The 22,500-nt window shown below is 52.2% G+C and overlaps 1 protein-coding gene across 2 annotated transcripts in view; it reads left to right on the top strand.

Moving 5' to 3' along the window:
- Positions 1–22,500, top strand: part of kdm1b (lysine demethylase 1B) — a 50,060-nt gene that overhangs the window by 13,123 nt on the left and 14,437 nt on the right. Inside the window, exons 4-11 of one of the 2 annotated variants that reach the window (XM_079828470.1) lie at positions 258–347; positions 4,058–4,169; positions 6,867–6,980; positions 7,234–7,272; positions 11,352–11,529; positions 12,048–12,232; positions 18,386–18,556; positions 18,709–18,780. In XM_079828470.1, the coding sequence (XP_079684596.1) occupies positions 258–347; positions 4,058–4,169; positions 6,867–6,980; positions 7,234–7,272; positions 11,352–11,529; positions 12,048–12,232; positions 18,386–18,556; positions 18,709–18,780 (961 nt within the window). The remainder of the gene's footprint in view (positions 1–257; positions 348–4,057; positions 4,170–6,866; positions 6,981–7,233; positions 7,273–11,351; positions 11,530–12,047; positions 12,233–18,385; positions 18,557–18,708; positions 18,781–22,500) is intronic. The other variant, XM_079828471.1, reaches the window with a different exon arrangement.

Here is a 22,500-nt window from a genome sequence, read left to right as displayed (position 1 = left end):
TCTGAGTGAGTGTGTGTGTGTGTGTGTTCTCATCTGATGATGTCTGAGTGAGTGTGTGTGTGTGTGTGTGTGTGTGTTCTCATCTGATGATGTCTGAGTGTGTGTGTGTGTTTGTGTTTGTGTGTGTGTGTGTGTTTGTGTGTGTGTGTGTGTGTGTGTGTGTGTGTTCTCATCTGATGATGTCTGAGTGAGTGTGTGTGTGTTCTCATCTGATGATGTCTGAGTGTGTGTGATGGAGTCCTCTCTGCTTTCCTCAGGTGTGCTAGGAACGGATACACCTCTCGCTGGTATCACCTGTCGTGTGGAGAGCACTTCTGCAATGAGTGTTTCGACCATTACTACAGAAGGTGAGGGCTGATGGGTAATCCGTCTGTCTGACCGTCTGTCTGACCGTGTGCCTGTCTGATCGTCTGTCTGTCTGTCTGATCGTCTGTCTGACCGTCTGTCTGACCGTCTGTCTGGTCTTCTGTCTGTTCTTCTGTCTGACCGTCTGTCTAACCGTCTGTCTGGTCTTCTGTCTGTTCTTCTGTCTGACCGTCTGTCTAACCGTCTGTCTGACCGTCTGTCTGACCGTCTCTCTGACCGTCTGTCTGTTCTTCTGTCTGACCGTCTGTCTGACCGTCTGTCTGTCTGACCGTCTGATGGTCTGTCTGATGGTCTGTCTGATGGTCTGTCTGATGGTCTGTCTGATGGTCTGTCTGATGGTCTGTCTGATGGTCTGTCTGACCGTCTGTCTGTCTGATCGTCTGTCTGACCGTCTGTCTGTCTGACCGTCTGTCTGACCGTCTGTCTGTCTGACCATCTGTCTGACCGTCTGTCTGACCGTCTGTCTGGTCTTCTGTCTGACCGTCTGTCTGTTCTTCTGTCTGACCGTCTGTCTGTTCTTCTGTCTGACCGTCTGTCTGGTCTTCTGTCTGACCGTCTGTCTGGTCTTCTGTCTGACCGTCTGTCTGGTCTTCTGTCTGACCGTCTGTCTGACCGTCTGTCTGGTCTTCTGTCTGACCGTCTGTCTGACCGTCTGTCTGGTCTTCTGTCTGACCGTCTGTCTGTTCTTCTGTCTGACCGTCTGTCTGTTCTTCTGTCTGACCGTCTGTCTGTTCTTCTGTCTGACCGTCTGTCTGGTCTTCTGTCTGACCGTCTGTCTGACCGTCTGTCTGATCGTCTGTCTGACCGTCTGTCTGACCGTCTGTCTGGTCTTCTGTCTGACCGTCTGTCTGACCGCCTGTCTGACCGTCTGTCTGTTCTTCTGTCTGACCATCTGTCTGGTCTTCTGTCTGACCGTCTGTCTGTTCTTCTGTCTGACCGTCTGTCTGGTCTTCTGTCTGACCATCTGTCTGGTCTTCTGTCTGACCGTCTGTCTGACCGTCTGTCTGGTCTTCTGTCTGTCTGACCGCCTGTCTGACTGTCTGTCTGTTCTTCTGTCTGACCGTCTGTCTGTCTGATCTTCTTTCTGATCGTCTGTCTGTCTGTCTGATCGTCTGTCTGATCGTCTGTCTGTCTGTTCTTCTGTCTGTCTGACTGTCTGTCTGACCGTCTGTCTGTCGATGGTCTGTCTGATGGTCTGTTTGACCGTCTGTCTGTTCTTCTGTCTGACCGTCTCTCTGATCGTCTGTCTGACCGTCTGTCTGATCGTCTATCTGACCGTCTGTCTGTCTGACCGTCTGTCTGTTCTTCTGTCTGACTGTCTTTCTGTCTGATCGTCTGTCTGATCGTCTGTCTGACGTCCGTCTGTCTGATCGTCTGTCTGACGTCCGTCTGTCTGATCGTCTGTCTGACGTCCGTCTGTCTGACCGTCCGTCTGTCTGTTCTTCTGTCTGACCGTCTGTCTGTTCTTCTGTCTGATCGTCTGTCTGACCGTCTGTCTGTCTGACCGTCTGTCTGATCGTCTCTCTGATCGTCTGTCTGACCGTCTGTCTGATCGTCTGTCTGACCGTCTGTCTGTTCTTCTGTCTGACCGTCTGTCTGACGTCTGTCTGTCTGACCGTCCGTCTGTCTGACCGTCTGTCTGTCTGATCGTCTGTCTGTCTGATCGTCTGTCTGATCTTCTGTCTGATCGTCTGTCTGACGTCCGTCTGTCTGATCGTCTGTCTGTTCTTCTGTCTGACCGTCTGTCTGATCGTCTGTCTGACCGTCTGTCTGTTCTTCTGTCTGATCGTCTGTCTGACCGTCTGTCTGTCTGACCGTCTGTCTGACCGTCTCTCTGATCGTCTGTCTGACCGTCTCTCTGACCGTCTGTCTGATCGTCTCTCTGACCGTCTGTCTGTTCTTCTGTCTGACTGTCTCTCTGACCGTCTGTCTGTTCTTCTGTCTGACCGTCTGTCTGACCGTCTGATCGTCTGTCTGATCGTCTGTCTGTCTGATCGTCTGTCTGACCGTCTGTCTGTCTGACCGTCTGTCTGTTCTTCTGTCTGATCGTCTGTCTGTCTGTTCGTCTGTCTGACCGTCTGATCGTCTGTCTGATCGTCTGTCTGACCGTCTGACAGCCTGTCTGATCGTCTGTCTGACCGTCTGTCTGATTTTCTGTCTGATCGTCTGTTTGATCGTCTGTCTTGTTGTCTGTCTGATCGTCTGTCTGACCCTCTGTCTGACCGTCTGTCTGATCGGCTGTCTTATCGGCTGTCTGACCGTCTCTGTCTGACCGTCTGTCTGTTCTTCTGTCTGACCGTCTGTCTTATCGTCTGTCTGACCGTCTGTCTGATCGTCTGTCTGACCGTCTGTCTGATCGTCTGTCTGACCGTCTGTCTGATCGGCTGTCTGACCGTCTCTATCTGACCGTCTGTCTGACCGTCTGTCTGTTCTTCTGTCTGACCGTCTGTCTTATCGTCTGTCTGATCGGCTGTCTGACCTGTCTGATCGTCTGTCTGACCGTCTGTCTGACCTGTCTGACCGTCTGTCTGACCGTCTGTCTGATCGTCTGTCTGACCGTCTCTCTGACCGTCTGTCTGATCGTCTGTCTGACCGTCTGTCTGATCGGCTGTCTGACTGACTGTCTGTCTGACCGTCTGTCTGACCTGTCTGATCGGCTGTCTGACCGTCTGTCTGACCGTCTGTCTGACCGTCTGTCTGACCGTCTGTCTGATCGTCTGTCTGACCGTCTGTCTGACCGTCTGTCTGACCGTCTGTCTGACCGTCTGTCTGACCGGCTGTCTGACCGTCTGTCTGACCGTCTGTCTGACCGTCTGTCTGACCGTCTGTCTGATCGTCTGTCTGACCAGCTGTCTGATCGTCTGTCTGACCGTCTGTCTGATCGTCTCTCTGATCGTCTGTCTGACCGTCTGTCTGACCGTCTGTCTGATCGTCTGTCTGACCGTCTGTCTGATCGTCTGTCTGACCGTCTGTCTGACCGTCTGTCTGATCGGCTGTCTGACCGGCTGTCTGATCGTCTGTCTGACCGTCTGTCTGACCGTCTGTCTGACCGTCTGTCTGATCGGCTGTCTGACCGTCTGTCTGACCGTTTGTCTGACCGGCTGTCTGACCGGCTGTCTGACCGGCTGTCTGACCGTCTGTCTGATCGGCTGTCTGACCAGCTGTCTGATCGTCTGTCTGACTGTCTGTCTGATCGTCTGTCTGATCGTCTGTCTGACCGTCTGTCTGATCGTCTGTCTGACCGTCTGTCTGATCGTCTGTCTGACCGTCTGTCTGACCGTCTGTCTGACCGTCTGTCTGACCGTCTGTCTGACCGTCTGTCTGACCGTCTGTCTGACCGTCTGTCTGACCGTCTGTCTGACCGTCTGTCTCACCGTCTGTCTGACCGTCTGTCTGATCGTCTGTCTGACCGGCTGTCTGACCTGCTGTCTGACCGGCTGTCTGACCGTCTGTCTGACCGGCTGTCTGACCGTCTGTCTGACCGTCTGTCTGACCGGCTGTCTGACCGTTTATCTGACCGTCTGTCTGACCGTCTGTCTGATCGTCTGTCTGATCGTCTGTCTGTCCGTCTGTCTGACCGTCTGTCTGTGTGATCGTCTGTCTGACCGTCTGTCTGACCGTCTGTCTGATCGTCTGTCTGATCGTCTGTCTGACCGTCTGTCTGTCTGACCGTCTGTCTGTTCTTCTGCAGTCATAAAGACGGATATGACACGTTCTCCTCCTGGAAGAGGGTTTGGACCAGCAATGGGAAGAGTGAACCCAGCCTCAAAGCGTTCATGGCGGACCAGCAGCTGCCCTACTGGGTAAGACCAGCGTCTGTGTAACCTAAACCAGCGTCTGTGTAAACTAGACCAGCGTCTGTGTAAACTACACCTGTGTAAACTAAACCAGCGTCTGTGTAAACTAGACCAGCGTCTGTGTAAACTAGACCAGCGTCTGTGTAAACTAGACCAGTGTCTGTGTAACCTAGACCAGCGTCTGTGTAACCTAGACCAGCGTCTGTGTAACCTAGACCAGTGTCTGTGTAACCTAGACCAGTGTCTGTGTAATCTAGACCAGCGTCTGTGTAAACTAGACCAGTGTCTGTGTAACCTAGACCAGCGTCTGTGTAACCTAGACCAGCGTCTGTGTAACCTAGACCAGTGTCTGTGTAACCTAGACCAGTGTCTGTGTAATCTAGACCAGCGTCTGTGTAAACTAGACCAGTGTCTATGTAACCTAGACCAGCGTCTGTGTAACCTAGACCAGCGTCTGTGTAACCTAGACCAGTGTCTGTGTAACCTAGACCAGTGTCTGTGTAAACTAGACCAGTGTCTGTGTAACCCAGACCAGCGTAACCCAGACCTGTGTAACCTAGACCAGTGTTACCTAGATCTGTGTAACTCAGACCTGTGTAACCCAGACCAGTGTAACCCAGACCAGTGTAACCCAGACCAGTGTAACCCAGACCTGTGTAACCCAGACCAGTGTAACCCAGACCTGTGTAACCCAGACCAGTGTAACCCAGACCTGTGTAACCTAGACCAGTGTTACCTAGATCTGTGTAACCCAGACCAGTGTAACCCAGACCAGTGTATCCAAGACCAGTGTAACCAAGACCAGTGTAACCAAGACCAGTGTAACCCAGACCAGTGTAACTCAGACCTGTGTAACCCAGACCTGTGTAACCTAGACCAGTGTAACCCAGACCTGTGTAACCAAGACCAGCGACCAATGTGACTGGAAGCCAGTGTGCAGACCTGAGGACTGGTGTGATATGGTCATAATGTTCTGGTTCTGCTCAGCGTTCTGTCTAATGGGCTTTTTGGGAAGGCCGGTGAGGAGACCATTACAATATTCCAGCCTACTGGAGATGAAGCATGAACAAGTTTCTCTAAGTCTTGTCCGGAAACAGAGCATCTAATTCTGGATATATGTTTGAGATGATAGTAAGCTGATTTAGTTATTGCTTTGACATGACGACTGAAACTCATGTCTGACTCCAGAATCACTCCCAGATTCCTGACCTGACCTTTAGTTGTTTGACCCCTAGCCTCAAGATATGCGTTCACCTTGTGAATTTCATCTTTAGTTTTGTCTTTGTTTAACTGAAGAAAGTTTTGGCACGTCCAGTTGTTAACTTCATCAATGCACTTACATAGAGAGTCAATGGGGCTGTAGTCATTAGGTGATAGGGCTAAGTAGATCTGGGTGTCGTCAGCATAGCTGTGGTAAGCCATTTTGTTCTCTCTCATGATTTGGCTCAGTGGCAGCATATACAGGTTGAATAGGAGTGGTGCAAGAATTGACCCTTGTGGGACTCCGCATGTCATGGATGTCCACTCAGACTTATGGTCACCAATACTCACATAATAACCTCTCCCTTCTAAGTATGACCTGAACCATTTGAGGACCATTCCAGAAAGCCCAACCCAATTTTCTAGCCTGTCAAGAAGTATGTTGTGGTCAACAGTGTCGAATGCAGCACTGAGGTCCAGTAGTACCAGAATCGATGTTTTGCCTGTATCTGTATTGAGGCGAATATCATTTATAATCTTTATGAGCGCTGTCTCTGTGCTGTGATGCGGTCGGAAACCAGATTGAAAATTGTCAAAGTATCCGTTTGAGCTTAAGAATTTGCTCAGCTGACTGAAAACAACTTTTTCAATGATCTTGCCTATGAAGGGGAGATTTGAGATTGGTCTGTAGTTGCTCAATATGGAGTTATCCAGATTTCTCTTTTTCAGGAGAGGCTTTACTACTGCGGTTTTAAGGGAGTTTGGAAAAGTCCCAGAAAGAAGTGAGGCGTTTACCACTTCTAGGAGATCTGCTTCTAAACAGTTAAACACACTTTTGAAAAAAGAAGTGGGGAGTGTGTCAAGGGCGCAGGTTGATGTTTTAAGGTGCTGTACTGTTTCTTCTAAAATTTTACCATCAATTGCTTCGAAATAAGACATAATGACTAATTTCTGTCTGTCTAACCTCAGCATAGCATGAAGATATACTGATCGCATTTCTGATATTATTGATCTTCTCAGAAAAACTGGGAGTGTGACTCGGGGGGTTTGTTAGTCTCTCTACAGTAGCAGAAAGAGTGCGCATGTTGTTTATGTTTCTGTTTATAATATTTGAGAAGAAGGTCTGTCTAGCTTTGCCTATTTCCACATTGAAAGCACGAAGACTGTTTTTATAGATGTTGTAATGGACTACAAGTTTTGTCTTTCGCCACATGCGTTCAGATTTCCTGCATTGTCTTTTCATTAATTGCACTGCTGTTGAGTTTCTCCAAGGTGCTTTTTGTTTGCCACTCTTTTTCCTGACTTTCACAGGAGCAATATCATCAATTGCACTCTTAACTTTTGAGTTAAAGGAGTCAAGAAGAAGATCAACAGAGTCTGCAGATATGCTTGGTGTTAGAGATATAGACTTCATAAACAGCACACTAGTGTTCTCATTTAAGCATCTCTTTTTGACACTGCAGACGTGTGGCTGTTAATCCTGTGCTTCGCCGTGTCTCTCAGGTTCAGTGCACTAAAGCCGACTGCGGGAAATGGCGTCAGCTGAGTAAAGAGACGCAACTGACGGCCGCGCTGGCGTCATCGTACCGCTGCGGGATGAAGCTCAACAGCGTCAAGGTAAGAACGCCGACACTCACCTTCCTGTGCTGACCCTTCCTGTGGTGGAGTGTGTGCTGACCCTTCCTGTGGTGGAGTGTGTGCTGACCCTTCCTGTGGTGGAGTGTGTGCTGACCCTTCCTGTGGTGGAGTGTGTGCTGACCCTTCCTGTGGTGGAGTGTGTGCTGACCCTTCCTGTGGTGGAGTGTGTGCTGACCCTTCCTGTGGTGGAGTGTGTGCTGACCCTTCCTGTCTTTGTGCTTTTGTTTTGCAGATTGAAGGATGTGATGCGTGTTCTCAGCCGGAGGATGTGGTAAAACATGAGTTCATCTCTTGATGTGGTTGTTCAGTGATTGTCCTGAAATCAAACACAAATGACCATTGAGTTCACGGACGGATCCACATTATCAATAAAACACACTGTGCCTGGCGTGACTGGGACTGCAACTTTAATTACTCAGAACTGGTTCAAACAAAAAGGACGCACAAGGGCGTTCAGCTCATAAACACTCAAAACACTTTAGTCAAACTTTCACTTGGATTCAGCTTCGTTTCTTTAGGCGTGGTGAAAGCGGTCTTTTCTTTGGACATTGGAGACAAGGGGATCTGCCAATATCCCTTTCTTAAGTCCAGTGTCGAATAGAAACGAGCGGTCCCTAGCCGATCAAGCAATTCGTCAACCCTCGGCATTGGATACGCATCAAACTTCGACACCGCGTTTACTTTACGGTAGTCCACACAGAACCGGACCGAGCTGTCAGGTTCTGGTACCAAAACTATCGGGCTTGCCCAGTCACTGCCGGACTCTTCTATTACCCCCATATCTAGCATAGCCTCTAACTCAGCCTGAACCACTTTTTTCTTGTCTTCAGGCAAGCGATAAGGCCGTCTGCGAACAACAATCCCCGGCTCGGGCTCAGCGTGGTGCTGAATGAGGTCCGGCCAGGTAGGGGCGAGAACACATCAGCAAACTCTGCTTGCAACGATTTCACATCAGTGAGCTGCGAGGGCGAGAGGTGATCTCCCCCAGAGGTCAGAGCGAGAGATTGGGCCTTTTGAACTACCTCTGGCCTGAGATCCTCCTCTCCACTCACTACCGTCGCCAGCATCACTGCCTCAGCCTCAGACCTTTTTTTAACAGGTTGAGGTGGTAAATTTGTCCCTATCTGACCGTATCACCTCATAGTTGAGATCCCTAACTCGCTGTGTCACCTCAAAGGGCCCTTGCCACTTCGCGAGAAATTTAGAACTAGAAGTAGGGAGTAATACATGCACTTTATCTCCCGGTGTGAATTGACGAAGTCTAGCTCCTCTGTTTACAGCTGTCTCTGTTTGTCCTGAGCCTGTAACAAATTCTCCATCGATAGCCACCCCAAAGTGTGGAGTTTTGTTCTCAGGTCCAGGACATACTGAATTTCGTTTTTGCTCGCGGAAGGTCCGTCCTCCCCAGCCGCTCTAAGGACATCCAGCACCCCCGAGGCTGGCGTCCATAGAGAAGCTCGAAGGGGGAAAACCCCGTGGAGGCTTGAGGGACCTCATGGACAGCGAACAACAGAGGCTCTAGCCATTTATCCCAATTTTTGGCGTCTTCGTGAACGAACTTATGAATCATGGCTTTTAAAGTGCGATTAAAACGTTCCACCCGACCATCTGTTTGTGGGTGATAGACGCTGGTGAGAATCGATTTAATGCCCAATAATTCGTAAAGCTCGCGGATCGTCCTTGACATAAACGCCGTGCCCTGATCGGTGAGAATCTCATTCGGGATTCCCACCCGGAGATTAATGAAAACAGTGCACTCGCCACACTTTTTGCCGAAATAGTGGAACTGCTTCCGGATATCGTGTTGCATAGTCCACCAGGACCAATGCAAAGCGATGTCCTTGTGCCGACCGTTCTAATGGCCCGATGAGGTCCATACCAATTCGTTTGAAGGGGACCTGCATCAGTGGACGGGGGCACAATGGTGCTTTTGGGGTGGCCGGTGGATTCACCAACTGACATTCACGACAAGACGCACACCACTTGCGTACATTCTCTTGAATGCCCGGCCAGAAAAACCGGGCCATGAGACGGTTTAGTGTAGCCGTTTGACCTAAATGCCCGGCCATTGAATTAGAATGAGCCGCCTGGAAAAGCATTTCCCGGCGGCTTTTAGGTACCAACAACTGGGTTGTATCTTGCTTTGACTGGGTGTCTTGGGTCACCCGATACAACCTATCTTTTATAATTGAGAAATACGGATAGGAGAGCGGCTGATCAGGATGGAGGAGGTGGCCGTCGATGGAACGGACCTGATTAAATGCATGTTTGAGCGTCTGGTAACAACCTCAATCCACCAAAGCTTGAAAAGTACCCCCCTTGATACTCACGGGTATCTGGTACAGGCCAGCTTCATCAGGGGCAGCTTGTGGTGTGTCGGGGACCCGGATCAGCGTCCCCACCTCCATGACCGGACACCGATCAATAAAGAGCCCTGGGTCCCCACAGCGGCAACAAGCCGGCCCAGACTTCCCCGCCGCCCTAGTGGCTGGAAGCAGGTCTGCGTATTGGCATGGAGAGAGTGCCGGGGTGGACGAGGAGGGGTACGGGTCAGCGGACATTCCCCCTCCCCTAGGCCCCGGTTCGGGGACACCCGTCCTCCACCTCGGGGCCGGCTGGGGCAGCATCCCACTGCGAGACCTGGGAAGGGGGACAGGTTTTGAGAGAGATGGGGACGGGGAAGGAGAAGAAGAGAGAGAGAGAAGCTGATAGCAAGGGCTCACCGACCCTGTGGCACGCCGCCAACTGGATGACCTGGTTCAGCGACGTCGGTCGGTGGCACTGGACCCAATGCATGGTCTTCCATGGAAGCCGCGCGACGAACTGCTCCAGCACCACGCGATCGATGATACCCTCAACGTGGCTTCCGTCGGCCATCAGCCACTTGCGACATGAGTCCCGGCGCTGGTGCGCGAAGGCAAAGGGCCAGCCGGACTCATCGAGGGCCAGGGAGACCAGGAGATTCTGGACTGGCAGTTGGTGGGCGGCTACCTGTGCCTCCCCGGACAGCAACAGCAGGAGCCGCATTGGCCAGTCCGACTTGGGCCATCCCCGGACCTCGGCGGACCTCTCGAAGAGGTCGATGAACGCCTCTGCGTCATCTTCCGGACCCATTTTGGAGAGAGGCACGGCGGCGGTAGAGTCGGTGGCGGGGGTGGTGACGGCCCGAATCTCCCGGTCCATCCAGCTCCGGAACAGCTCGCGGTCTTCATGCTGGGCATGGAGGAGGGCCTCAAACCTTTTCTGTTGCTCCTCCCTCACGGCCAGCAGGTCCTGATGGTGTTCTTGGTGAAGACCGGCGAGCGATTGTATGATGTCCGCAAGTGGCGTTCTTGACGGAGTCTCCATGGCGGCGATCTTCTTCCTTCCCGGGTTTCGGCACCAGTGTAGTTCGGTTCGTGTCAGTGTGGGGGTGGAAGAAGACGGGGTCGGCGTGACTGGGACTGTGACTTTTATTACTCAGAACTGGTTCAAACATAAAGGACACACGACGGCGTTCAGCTCATAAACACTCAAAACACTTTAGTCAAACTTTCACTTGGATTCAGCTTTGTTTCTTCAGGCTCAGCAGGCAGATACAGGCAGTCCCAGCCCAGGTCTCTCTCTCCCATCTCTCTCCCCGCAGCGGCTTATATGCGGTCTCTCCACACTAATTACTGCAATCAGACACAGGTGTTCATGATCTGCACTTGAGCTACTTACTCACCGCTCTCTCTCGCTACAGACCTCGCAAAACCACGCCCCCTCCGCCACAGTGAGCATGACCTTTGACATCTACAAAGATTGGGGGAAGCGTTTCTTCCTTTTAAATTAATGTAGGAATATTCATAACTCAATTCTATTAAGCATTTACTTCCCATCAGCCATCAGAACGTGACACGCCAGTTGAGATGCACAGCTTCAACTCTTATCAAAGCTTTTTTTTAAATAATATAAATAATAAAATCAAATCAAGGAAAAAAATGTAAAAGACAATTCTGACTTTTTTTACCACACTTTATTTTTGTATATCAAAATTCTGAGTATGTTTCTAAACTCAGGGATGTGAGATGAAAAGTCACAAATACCTTTTTTATTGATTCGTGTCTGAATGATGATGATGATGAGGATGATGATGAGGATGATGTTGTTGTTGTTGATGATGTTGTTGTTGTTGTTGTTGTTGTTGTTGATGAGGATGATGATGATGATGTTGATGATGTTGTTGTTGTTGTTGTTGTTGTTGATGATGATGATGAGGATGATGATGATGATGATGATGATGTTGTTGTTGTTGTTGTTGATGATGATGATGAGGATGATGATGATGATGATGATGATGTTGTTGTTGTTGTTGTTGTTGTTGGTCAGCGTGTGGCCGGTGTGACGGACAGCTGGTGGCACTCTATGCTCATCCTGCCTCCGCTGTTTAAGGACAGTCCGGCCAGCCCGTTCCTCAGCGCCTATTACCCCGACTGTGTGGGCATGAGCCCGTCCGCCGCGCCAGCCAACCAGCGGCCAGAGCAGCGGCGGGCAGCGCCACCTCAGCGTGAGTCTGACTCCGCAGCATCTCCAGAGCTTTAGGCTTCATGATGACCACAGAACACATCCAGAACACACATCGAGTGTTATTGCACTCAAGCCATCGCTGTCAGCTTCACACACACCTAACGTTACAGTTTTACTCATATCCACACTATCTATTAATTTGATGGAATTTTCCGTATTCATTTTTTACAGGTGTTTTACCTGTACTTTGACCTTTGAACTTCATTGCATTATGTTTTAGGGTTAACAGAAATGGATATGCACTGGTCATTTTCTGTGTCTGTTTACAGTGTACAGTATATTCTGAAGTGTTGTTTAATCATTCACCTGATTTATACAATATTTTACTCATGGTGAAAGTGTGTGTGTGTGTGTGTGTGTGTGTGTGTGTGTGTGTGTGTGTGTGTGTGTGTGTGTGTGTGTGTGTGTGTGTGTGTGTGTATGTGTGTGTGTGTGTGTGTGTGTGTGTGTGTGTGTGTGTGTGTGTGTGTGTGTGTGTGTGTGTGTGTGTGTGTGTAGTTCCCGGACTCTCGCCGTATTTCCAGCCCTTCTATCAGCCGAACGAGTGTGGGAAAGCCTTGTGCGTGAGACCGGACATGATGGAGCTGGATGAATTGTACGAGTTCCCCGAGTTCTCCAGAGATCCCACGATGTATCTGGCGCTGAGGAACCTTGTGCTGGCGTCCTGGCACCGCGACTGCAAGGTGCGAGCATTAGCTAGCGAAGGGTTAGCTAGCTTTAGTTACAGAGCTTCAGGAGTACGGCTGCACCATTAAACCACTCATGATTTGGCAAAGGCTGTGTTCTGAATGTGTGGTGTGTCAGTGAAGCACTGCTCTGGGATCAGCTGTAAATGTGCTCCGTCTAACCACCAGAGGGCGCTCTCACACAGAGCTAAACACACCCTTCCCTATGGGCATCACACTATCACTGAATACACAGAAGATTCACACGCTTTCATCAAACATGACTAATAAACACACGACTACAGCAATATATGGTTTATTGTCGTAATCAATATTTTTAAACATACTTTAGTATATTTTCATGGTAATAAAGTATATTATGCTTCAATGCTAATCAACATCACTTTATCACTGTAGAGAACACCTGTGTGTATCTGACCCCTTTCTGTATCTGACCCCTGTGTGTATCTGACCCCTGTGTGTATCTGACCCCTGTGTGTATCTGACCCCTGTGTGTATCTGACCCCTGTGTGTATCTGACCCCCTGTGTGTATCTGACCCCTGTGTGTATCTGACCCCTGTGTGTATCTGACCCCTGTGTGTATCTGACCCCCTCTGTGTATCTGACCCCTGTGTGTATCTGACCCCCTGTGTGTATCTGACCCCTGTGTGTATCTGACCCCTGTGTGTATCTGACCCCTTTCTGTATCTGACCCCTGTGTGTATCTGACCCCCTGTGTGTATCTGACCCCTGTGTGTATCTGACCCCTGTGTGTATCTGACCCCTGTGTGTATCTGACCCCCTGTGTGTATCTGACCCCCTGTGTGTATCTGACCCCTGTGTGTATCTGACCCCTGTGTGTATCTGACCCCTGTGTGTATCTGACCCCTGTGTGTATCTGACCCCTGTGTGTATCTGACCCCCTGTGTGTATCTGACCCCCTCTGTGTATCTGACCCCCTGTGTGTATCTGACCCCTGTGTGTATCTGACCCCTGTGTGTATCTGACCCCCTGTGTGTATCTGACCCCTGTGTGTATCTGACCCACTGTGTGTATCTGACCCCCTGTGTGTATCTGACCCCCTGTGTGTATCTGACCCCTGTGTGTATCTGACCCCTGTGTGTATCTGACCCCCTGTGTGTATCTGACCCCCTGTGTGTATCTGACCCCTGTGTGTATCTGACCCCCTCTGTGTATCTGACCCCTGTGTGTATCTGACCCCCTGTGTGTATCTGACCCCTGTGTGTATCAGACCCCTTTCTGTATCTGACCCCTGTGTGTATCTGACCCCTGTGTGTATCTGACCCCTGTGTGTATCTGACCCCCTGTGTGTATCTGACCCCCTGTGTGTATCTGACCCCCTGTGTGTATCTGACCCCTGTGTGTATCTGACCCCTGTGTGTATCTGACCCCTGTGTGTATCTGACCCCTGCTGACCCCTGTGTGTATCTGACCCCTGTGTGTATCTGACCCCTGCTGACCCCCTGTGTGTATCTGACCCCTGTGTGTATCTGACCCCTGTGTGTATCTGACCCCTGTGTGTATCTGACCCCCTGTGTGTATCTGACCCCCTGTGTGTATCTGACCCCCTGTGTGTATCTGACCCCTGTGTGTATCTGACCCCCTGTGTGTATCTGACCCCTGCTGACCCCTGTGTGTATCTGACCCCTGTGTGTATCTGACCCCTGCTGACCCCTGTGTGTATCTGACCCCCTGTGTGTATCTGACCCCCTGTGTGTATCTGACCCCTGTGTGTATCTGACCCCCTGTGTGTATCTGACCCCTGTGTGTATCTGACCCCCTGTGTGTATCTGACCCCTGTGTGTATCTGACCCCTGTGTGTATCTGACCCCTGTGTGTATCTGACCCCTGTGTGTATCTGACCCCCTGTGTGTATCTGACCCCTGTGTGTATCTGACCCCTGTGTGTATCTGACCCCTGTGTGTATCTGACCCCTGTGTGTATCAGACCCCTTTCTGTATCTGACCCCTGTGTGTATCTGACCCCCTGTGTGTATCTGACCCCTGTGTGTATCTGACCCCTGTGTGTATCTGACCCCCTGTGTGTATCTGACCCCTGTGTGTATCTGACCCCTGTGTGTATCTGACCCCTGTGTGTATCTGACCCCCTGTGTGTATCTGACCCCCTGTGTGTATCTGACCCCTGTGTGTATCTGACCCCCTGTGTGTATCTGACCCCTGTGTGTATCTGACCCCTGTGTGTATCTGACCCCCTGTGTGTATCTGACCCCCTGTGTGTATCTGACCCCCTGTGTGTATCTGACCCCTGTGTGTATCTGACCCCCTGTGTGTATCTGACCCCTGTGTGTATCTGACCCCTGTGTGTATCTGACCCCCTGTGTGTATCTGACCCCTGTGTGTATCTGACCCCTGTGTGTATCTGACCCCTGTGTGTATCTGACCCCTGTGTGTATCTGACCCCCTGTGTGTATCTGACCCCCTCTGTGTATCTGACCCCCTGTGTGTATCTGACCCCTGTGTGTATCTGACCCCTGTGTGTATCTGACCCCCTGTGTGTATCTGACCCCTGTGTGTATCTGACCCCTGTGTGTATCTGACCCCCTGTGTGTATCTGACCCCCTGTGTGTATCTGACCCCTGTGTGTATCTGACCCCCTCTGTGTATCTGACCCCTGTGTGTATCTGACCCCCTGTGTGTATCTGACCCCTGTGTGTATCAGACCCCTTTCTGTATCTGACCCCTGTGTGTATCTGACCCCCTGTGTGTATCTGACCCCTGTGTGTATCTGACCCCTGTGTGTATCTGACCCCCTGTGTGTATCTGACCCCTGTGTGTATCTGACCCCTGTGTGTATCTGACCCCTGTGTGTATCTGACCCCCTGTGTGTATCTGACCCCCTGTGTGTATCTGACCCCTGTGTGTATCTGACCCCTGTGTGTATCTGACCCCTGTGTGTATCTGACCCCCTGTGTGTATCTGACCCCTGTGTGTATCTGACCCCTGTGTGTATCTGACCCCTGTGTGTATCTGACCCCTGCTGACCCCTGTGTGTATCTGACCCCTGTGTGTATCTGACCCCTGCTGACCCCCTGTGTGTATCTGACCCCTGTGTGTATCTGACCCCTGTGTGTATCTGACCCCCTGTGTGTATCTGACCCCCTGTGTGTATCTGACCCCCTGTGTGTATCTGACCCCTGTGTGTATCTGACCCCCTGTGTGTATCTGACCCCTGCTGACCCCTGTGTGTATCTGACCCCTGTGTGTATCTGACCCCTGCTGACCCCTGTGTGTATCTGACCCCCTGTGTGTATCTGACCCCCTGTGTGTATCTGACCCCCTGTGTGTATCTGACCCCCTGTGTGTATCTGACCCCTGTGTGTATCTGACCCCTGTGTGTATCTGACCCCTGTGTGTATCTGACCCCTGTGTGTATCTGACCCCTGTGTGTATCTGACCCCCTGTGTGTATCTGACCCCTGTGTGTATCTGACCCCTGTGTGTATCTGACCCCTGTGTGTATCTGACCCCCTGTGTGTATCTGACCCCCTGTGTGTATCTGACCCCTGTGTGTATCTGACCCCCTGTGTGTATCTGACCCCCTGTGTGTATCTGACCCCTGTGTGTATCTGACCCCCTGTGTGTATCTGACCCCCTGTGTGTATCTGACCCCTGTGTGTATCTGACCCCTGTGTGTATCTGACCCCTGTGTGTATCTGACCCCCTGTGTGTATCTGACCCCTGTGTGTATCTGACCCCCTGTGTGTATCTGACCCCTGTGTGTATCTGACCCCTGTGTGTATCTGACCCCTGTGTGTATCTGACCCCCTGTGTGTATCTGACCCCCTGTGTGTATCTGACCCCTGTGTGTATCTGACCCCTGTGTGTATCTGACCCCCAGTGTGTATCTGACCCCTGCTGACCCCAGTGTGTATCTGACCCCTGCTGACCCCCAGTGTGTATCTGACCCCTGCTGACCCCAGTGTGTATCTGACCCCAGTGTGTATCTGACCCCTGTGTGTATCTGACCCCTGCTGACCCCAGTGTGTATCTGACCCCTGCTGACCCCCAGTGTGTATCTGACCCCTGCTGACCCCAGTGTGTATCTGACCCCTGCTGACCCCCAGTGTGTATCTGACCCCTGCTGACCCCAGTGTGTATCTGACCCCTGCTGACCCCCAGTGTGTATCTGACCCCTGCTGACCCCAGTGTGTATCTGACCCCTGCTGACCCCCAGTGTGTATCTGACCCCTGCTGACCCCCAGTGTGTATCTGACCCCTGCTGACCCCCAGTGTGTATCTGACCCCTGCTGACCCCAGTGTGTATCTGACCCCTGCTGACCCCCAGTGTGTATCTGACCCCTGCTGACCCCAGTGTGTATCTGACCCCTGCTGACCCCAGTGTGTATCTGACCCCTGCTGACCCCCAGTGTGTATCTGACCCCTGCTGACCCCAGTGTGTATCTGACCCCTGCTGACCCCCAGTGTGTATCTGACCCCTGTGTGTATCTGACCCCTGTGTGTATCTGACCCCTGCTGACCCCCTGTGTGTATCTGACCCCTGTGTGTATCTGACCCCTGTGTGTATCTGACCCCTGTGTGTATCTGACCCCCTGTGTGTATCTGACCCCCTGTGTGTATCTGACCCCCTGTGTGTATCTGACCCCTGTGTGTATCTGACCCCCTGTGTGTATCTGACCCCTGCTGACCCCTGTGTGTATCTGACCCCTGTGTGTATCTGACCCCTGCTGACCCCTGTGTGTATCTGACCCCCTGTGTGTATCTGACCCCCTGTGTGTATCTGACCCCTGTGTGTATCTGACCCCCTGTGTGTATCTGACCCCTGTGTGTATCTGACCCCCTGTGTGTATCTGACCCCTGTGTGTATCTGACCCCTGTGTGTATCTGACCCCTGTGTGTATCTGACCCCCTGTGTGTATCTGACCCCTGTGTGTATCTGACCCCTGTGTGTATCTGACCCCTGTGTGTATCTGACCCCCTGTGTGTATCTGACCCCTGTGTGTATCTGACCCCTGTGTGTATCTGACCCCCTGTGTGTATCTGACCCCTGTGTGTATCTGACCCCTGTGTGTATCTGACCCCCTGTGTGTATCTGACCCCCTGTGTGTATCTGACCCCTGTGTGTATCTGACCCCCTGTGTGTATCTGACCCCTGTGTGTATCTGACCCCTGTGTGTATCTGACCCCCTGTGTGTATCTGACCCCCTGTGTGTATCTGACCCCTGTGTGTATCTGACCCCTGTGTGTATCTGACCCCTGTGTGTATCTGACCCCCTGTGTGTATCTGACCCCTGTGTGTATCTGACCCCTGTGTGTATCTGACCCCTGTGTGTATCTGACCCCTGTGTGTATCTGACCCCTGTGTGTATCTGACCCCTGTGTGTATCTGACCCCCTGTGTGTATCTGACCCCTGTGTGTATCTGACCCCCAGTGTGTATCTGACCCCTGCTGACCCCAGTGTGTATCTGACCCCTGCTGACCCCCAGTGTGTATCTGACCCCTGCTGACCCCAGTGTGTATCTGACCCCAGTGTGTATCTGACCCCTGTGTGTATCTGACCCCTGCTGACCCCAGTGTGTATCTGACCCCTGCTGACCCCCAGTGTGTATCTGACCCCAGTGTGTATCTGACCCCTGCTGACCCCCAGTGTGTATCTGACCCCTGCTGACCCCAGTGTGTATCTGACCCCTGCTGACCCCCAGTGTGTATCTGACCCCTGCTGACCCCAGTGTGTATCTGACCCCTGCTGACCCCCAGTGTGTATCTGACCCCTGCTGACCCCCAGTGTGTATCTGACCCCTGCTGACCCCCAGTGTGTATCTGACCCCTGCTGACCCCAGTGTGTATCTGACCCCTGCTGACCCCCAGTGTGTATCTGACCCCTGCTGACCCCAGTGTGTATCTGACCCCTGCTGACCCCCAGTGTGTATCTGACCCCTGCTGACCCCCAGTGTGTATCTGACCCCTGCTGACCCCCAGTGTGTATCTGACCCCTGCTGACCCCAGTGTGTATCTGACCCCTGCTGACCCCAGTGTGTATCTGACCCCTGCTGACCCCCAGTGTGTATCTGACCCCTGCTGACCCCAGTGTGTATCTGACCCCTGCTGACCCCCAGTGTGTATCTGACCCCTGCTGACCCCAGTGTGTTGCTGCTGTGCTGTTTTCCGCAGGAGGTTCTGACGCTGCAGAGATGTGCTCCTCATGTGGTTGTGCGGGGCCTGGTGCGGATCCGCTGTGTGCAGGAGCTGGACCGAGTTCTGTACTTCATGACCCGGAAGGGCCTGATCAACACAGGAGCCCTGAAGGTCAAAGGGCCACTGCTGCCCGAGGCCCAGCACAGCGTGAGTCACACTAACATCCCACAGTCATGAGGACTTGAGGAGGAAGGATTTTGCTTGTCATGAAAGTGTCAGTGTAAGATTATGAACTGTGTGTGTGTGTGTGTGTGTGTGTGTGTGTGTGTGTGTGTGTGTGTGTGTGTGTGTGTGAGCAGAAGGTGCTGGTCATCGGTGCCGGTGCTGCGGGTCTCGCTGCTGCTCGCCAGCTCCAGAACTTCGGCATGCAGGTATGACACACCAAACACACACACACACACACACACACACACATTCACCAAACACACACACACACACACACACACACATTCACCAAACACACACGCTCTTGAGCCAGAACTGATGCACCTCTGGATGGAGAAAACATCAGAATCAGAATCAGAAAGAGCTTTATTGCCAAGTGTGTTTGCACACACAAGGAATTGTTCTTGGTGCTGAAGCTTCCAGTGCACATATACAATACAAACACAACAAGAACATAGTAATACAAATTCTAAGAATAAAAATATGAAAAATAGTATAAAAAATTTAAGGTCACAGTTACATTTAGTGAGAATAAAAATGTACAGGTTATGAACATATTTACAGTATTTGAGTAGTAAGAATATATAAATATAAATAATCTCCTGAGTTTAGAAGATTGCACTAAACAGTGGGAGTATTGCACCTCGGGGTGGGGGGGGTGTATTTAACTGTTCAAGAGGGAAATGGCCTGTGGGAAGAACATTTACATTTATGCATTTGGCAGACGCTTTTATCCAAAGCGACTTGCATTGCATTCAAGGTACACATTTTAGATTTTTGTCAATTCTTGCTTTCCCTGGGAGTCGAACCCATGGCCTTGGCGTTGCTAGCGCCATGCTCTACTGTTTGAGCTATAGGAAAGAAGAAACTGTTCCTGTGCCCAGATGTCCAGAGATCGGAGTCGCCGTCCTGATGGTAACAGGTCAAACAGGCGGAGTCCAGGGTGAGCGGAGTCTGGGGTGATTCTCCCTGCTCTCTTCCTCACTCTGCAAGAGTTCAGCTCACCCATAATCCTCTCCGCAGTCCGGATTGTGCGTTGTATTCTCCTGATGTCAGATTAGTAGCTGACCCAAACCAGACAGTGATGGAAGTGCATAACACAGACTCAGTGACAGCGAGTACAACTGAATCAGCAGCTCCTGTGGGAGGTTGAGCTTCCTCAGCTGATGAAGGAAGTACAGTCTCTGCTGGGCCTTTTTCACAATGGAGTCAATGTGATTGTCCCACTTCAGGTCCTGAGAGATGGTGGTGCCCAGGAGCCTGAATGACTCCACTGCTGCCCCAGTGCTGTTCATGATGGGCTGTTCCTCCTGAAGTCCACTATCATCTCCAGCGGTTTGAGCGAGTTGAGCTCAGGGTTGTTAAAACTCATAGCCGGTGAGGCGGGAGCTTCACGGAGTGTGTGTTCCATGGCCTCCCATCACCAGGAGCAGTGGCCAGTGAGGGATGGAGTGTGTGTTCCATGGCCTCCCATCACCAGGAGCAGTGGCCAGTGAGGGATGGAGTGTGTGTTCCATGGCCTCCCATCATCAGGAGCAGTGGCCAGTGAGGGATGGAGTGTGTGTTCCATGGCCTCCCATCATCAGGAGCAGTGGCCAGCGAGGGATGGAGTGTGTGTTCCATGGCCTCCCATCATCAGGAGCAGTGGCCAGTGAGGGATGGAGTGTGTGTTCCATGGCCTCCCATCATCAGGAGCAGTGGCCAGTGAGGGATGGAGTGTGTGTTCCATGGCCTCCCATCATCAGGAGCAGTGGCCAGTGGGGGATGGAGTGTGTGTTCCATGACCTCCCATCATCAGGAGCAGTGGCCAGTGGGGGATGGAGTGTGTGTTCCATGGCCTCCCATCATCAGGAGCATTGGCCAGTGAGGGATGGAGTGTGTGTTCCATGGCCTCTCATCATCAGGAGCATTGGCCAGTGAGGGATGGAGTGTGTGTTCCATGGCCTCTCATCATCAGGAGCAGTGGCCAGTGGGGGATGGAGTGTGTGTTCCATGACCTCCCATCATCAGGAGCAGTGGCCAGTGGGGGATGGAGTGTGTGTTCCATGGCCTCCCATCATCAGGAGCATTGGCCAGTGAGGGATGGAGTGTGTGTTCCATGGCCTCTCATCATCAGGAGCAGTGGCCAGTGGGGGATGGAGTGTGTGTTCCATGACCTCCCATCATCAGGAGCAGTGGCCAGTGGGGGATGGAGTGTGTGTTCCATGGCCTCCCATCATCAGGAGCATTGGCCAGTGAGGGATGGAGTGTGTGTTCCATGACCTCCCATCATCAGGAGCAGTGGCCAGTGAGGGATGGAGTGTGTGTTCCATGGCCTCCCATCATCAGGAGCAGTGGCCAGTGGGGGATGGAGTGTGTGTTCCATGGCCTCCCATCATCAGGAGCAGTGGCCAGTGGGGGATGGAGTGTGTGTTCCATGGCCTCCCATCATCAGGAGCAGTGGCCAGTGGGGGATGGAGTGTGTGTTCCATGACCTCCCATCATCAGGAGCAGTGGCCAGTGAGGGATGGAGTGTGTGTTCCATGGCCTCCCATCATCAGGAGCAGTGGCCAGTGGGGGATGGAGTGTGTGTTCCATGGCCTCCCATCATCAGGAGCAGTGGCCAGTGGGGGATGGAGTGTGTGTTCCATGGCCTCCCATCATCAGGAGCAGTGGCCAGTGGGGGATGGAGTGTGTGTTCCATGGCCTCCCATCATCAGGAGCAGTGGCCAGTGGGGGATGGAGTGTGTGTTCCATGGCCTCTCATCATCAGGAGCAGTGGCCAGTGAGGGATGGAGTGTGTGTTCCATGGCCTCTCATCATCAGGAGCAGTGGCCAGTGAGGGATGGAGTGTGTGTTCCATGGCCTCTCATCATCAGGAGCAGTGGCCAGTGAGGGATGGAGTGTGTGTTCCATGGCCTCCCATCATCAGGAGCAGTGGCCAGTGAGGGATGGAGTGTGTGTTCCATGGCCTCCCATCATCAGGAGCAGTGGCCAGTGAGGGATGGAGTGTGTGTTCCATGGCCTCCCATCATCAGGAGCAGTGGCCAGTGAGGGATGGAGTGTGTGTTCCATGGCCTCTCATCATCAGGAGCAGTGGCCAGTGAGGGATGGAGTGTGTGTTCCATGGCCTCCCATCATCAGGAGCAGTGGCCAGTGAGGGATGGAGTGTGTGTTCCATGGCCTCCCATCATCAGGAGCAGTGGCCAGTGAGGGATGGAGTGTGTGTTCCATGGCCTCCCATCATCAGGAGCAGTGGCCAGTGAGGGATGGAGTGTGTGTTCCATGGCCTCCCATCATCAGGAGCAGTGGCCAGTGAGGGATGGAGTGTGTGTTCCATGACCTCTCATCATCAGGAGCAGTGGCCAGTGAGGGATGGAGTGTGTGTTCCATGGCCTCCCATCATCAGGAGCAGTGGCCAGTGAGGGATGGAGTGTGTGTTCCATGGCCTCCCATCATCAGGAGCAGTGGCCAGTGGGGGATGGAGTGTGTGTTCCATGGCCTCCCATCATCAGGAGCAGTGGCCAGTGAGGGATGGAGTGTGTGTTCCATGACCTCTCATCATCAGGAGCAGTGGCCAGTGAGGGATGGAGTGTGTGTTCCATGGCCTCCCATCATCAGGAGCAGTGGCCAGTGGGGGATGGAGTGTGTGTTCCATGGCCTCTCATCATCAGGAGCAGTGGCCAGTGAGGGATGGAGTGTGTGTTCCATGGCCTCCCATCATCAGGAGCAGTGGCCAGTGAGGGATGGAGTGTGTGTTCCATGGCCTCCCATCATCAGGAGCATTGGCCAGTGAGGGATGGAGTGTGTGTTCCATGGCCTCCCATCATCAGGAGCTGTGGCCAGCGAGGGATGGAGTGTGTGTTCCATGGCCTCTCATCATCAGGAGCAGTGGCCAGTGAGGGATGGAGTGTGTGTTCCATGGCCTCCCATCATCAGGAGCAGTG

The sequence above is a fragment of the Gobio gobio genome (assembly GCF_949357685.1).
Source record: "Gobio gobio genome assembly, chromosome: 11".
Taxonomy (NCBI): Eukaryota; Metazoa; Chordata; class Actinopteri; order Cypriniformes; family Gobionidae; genus Gobio; species Gobio gobio.
This window is presented reverse-complemented; position numbering and strand designations above follow the sequence as displayed.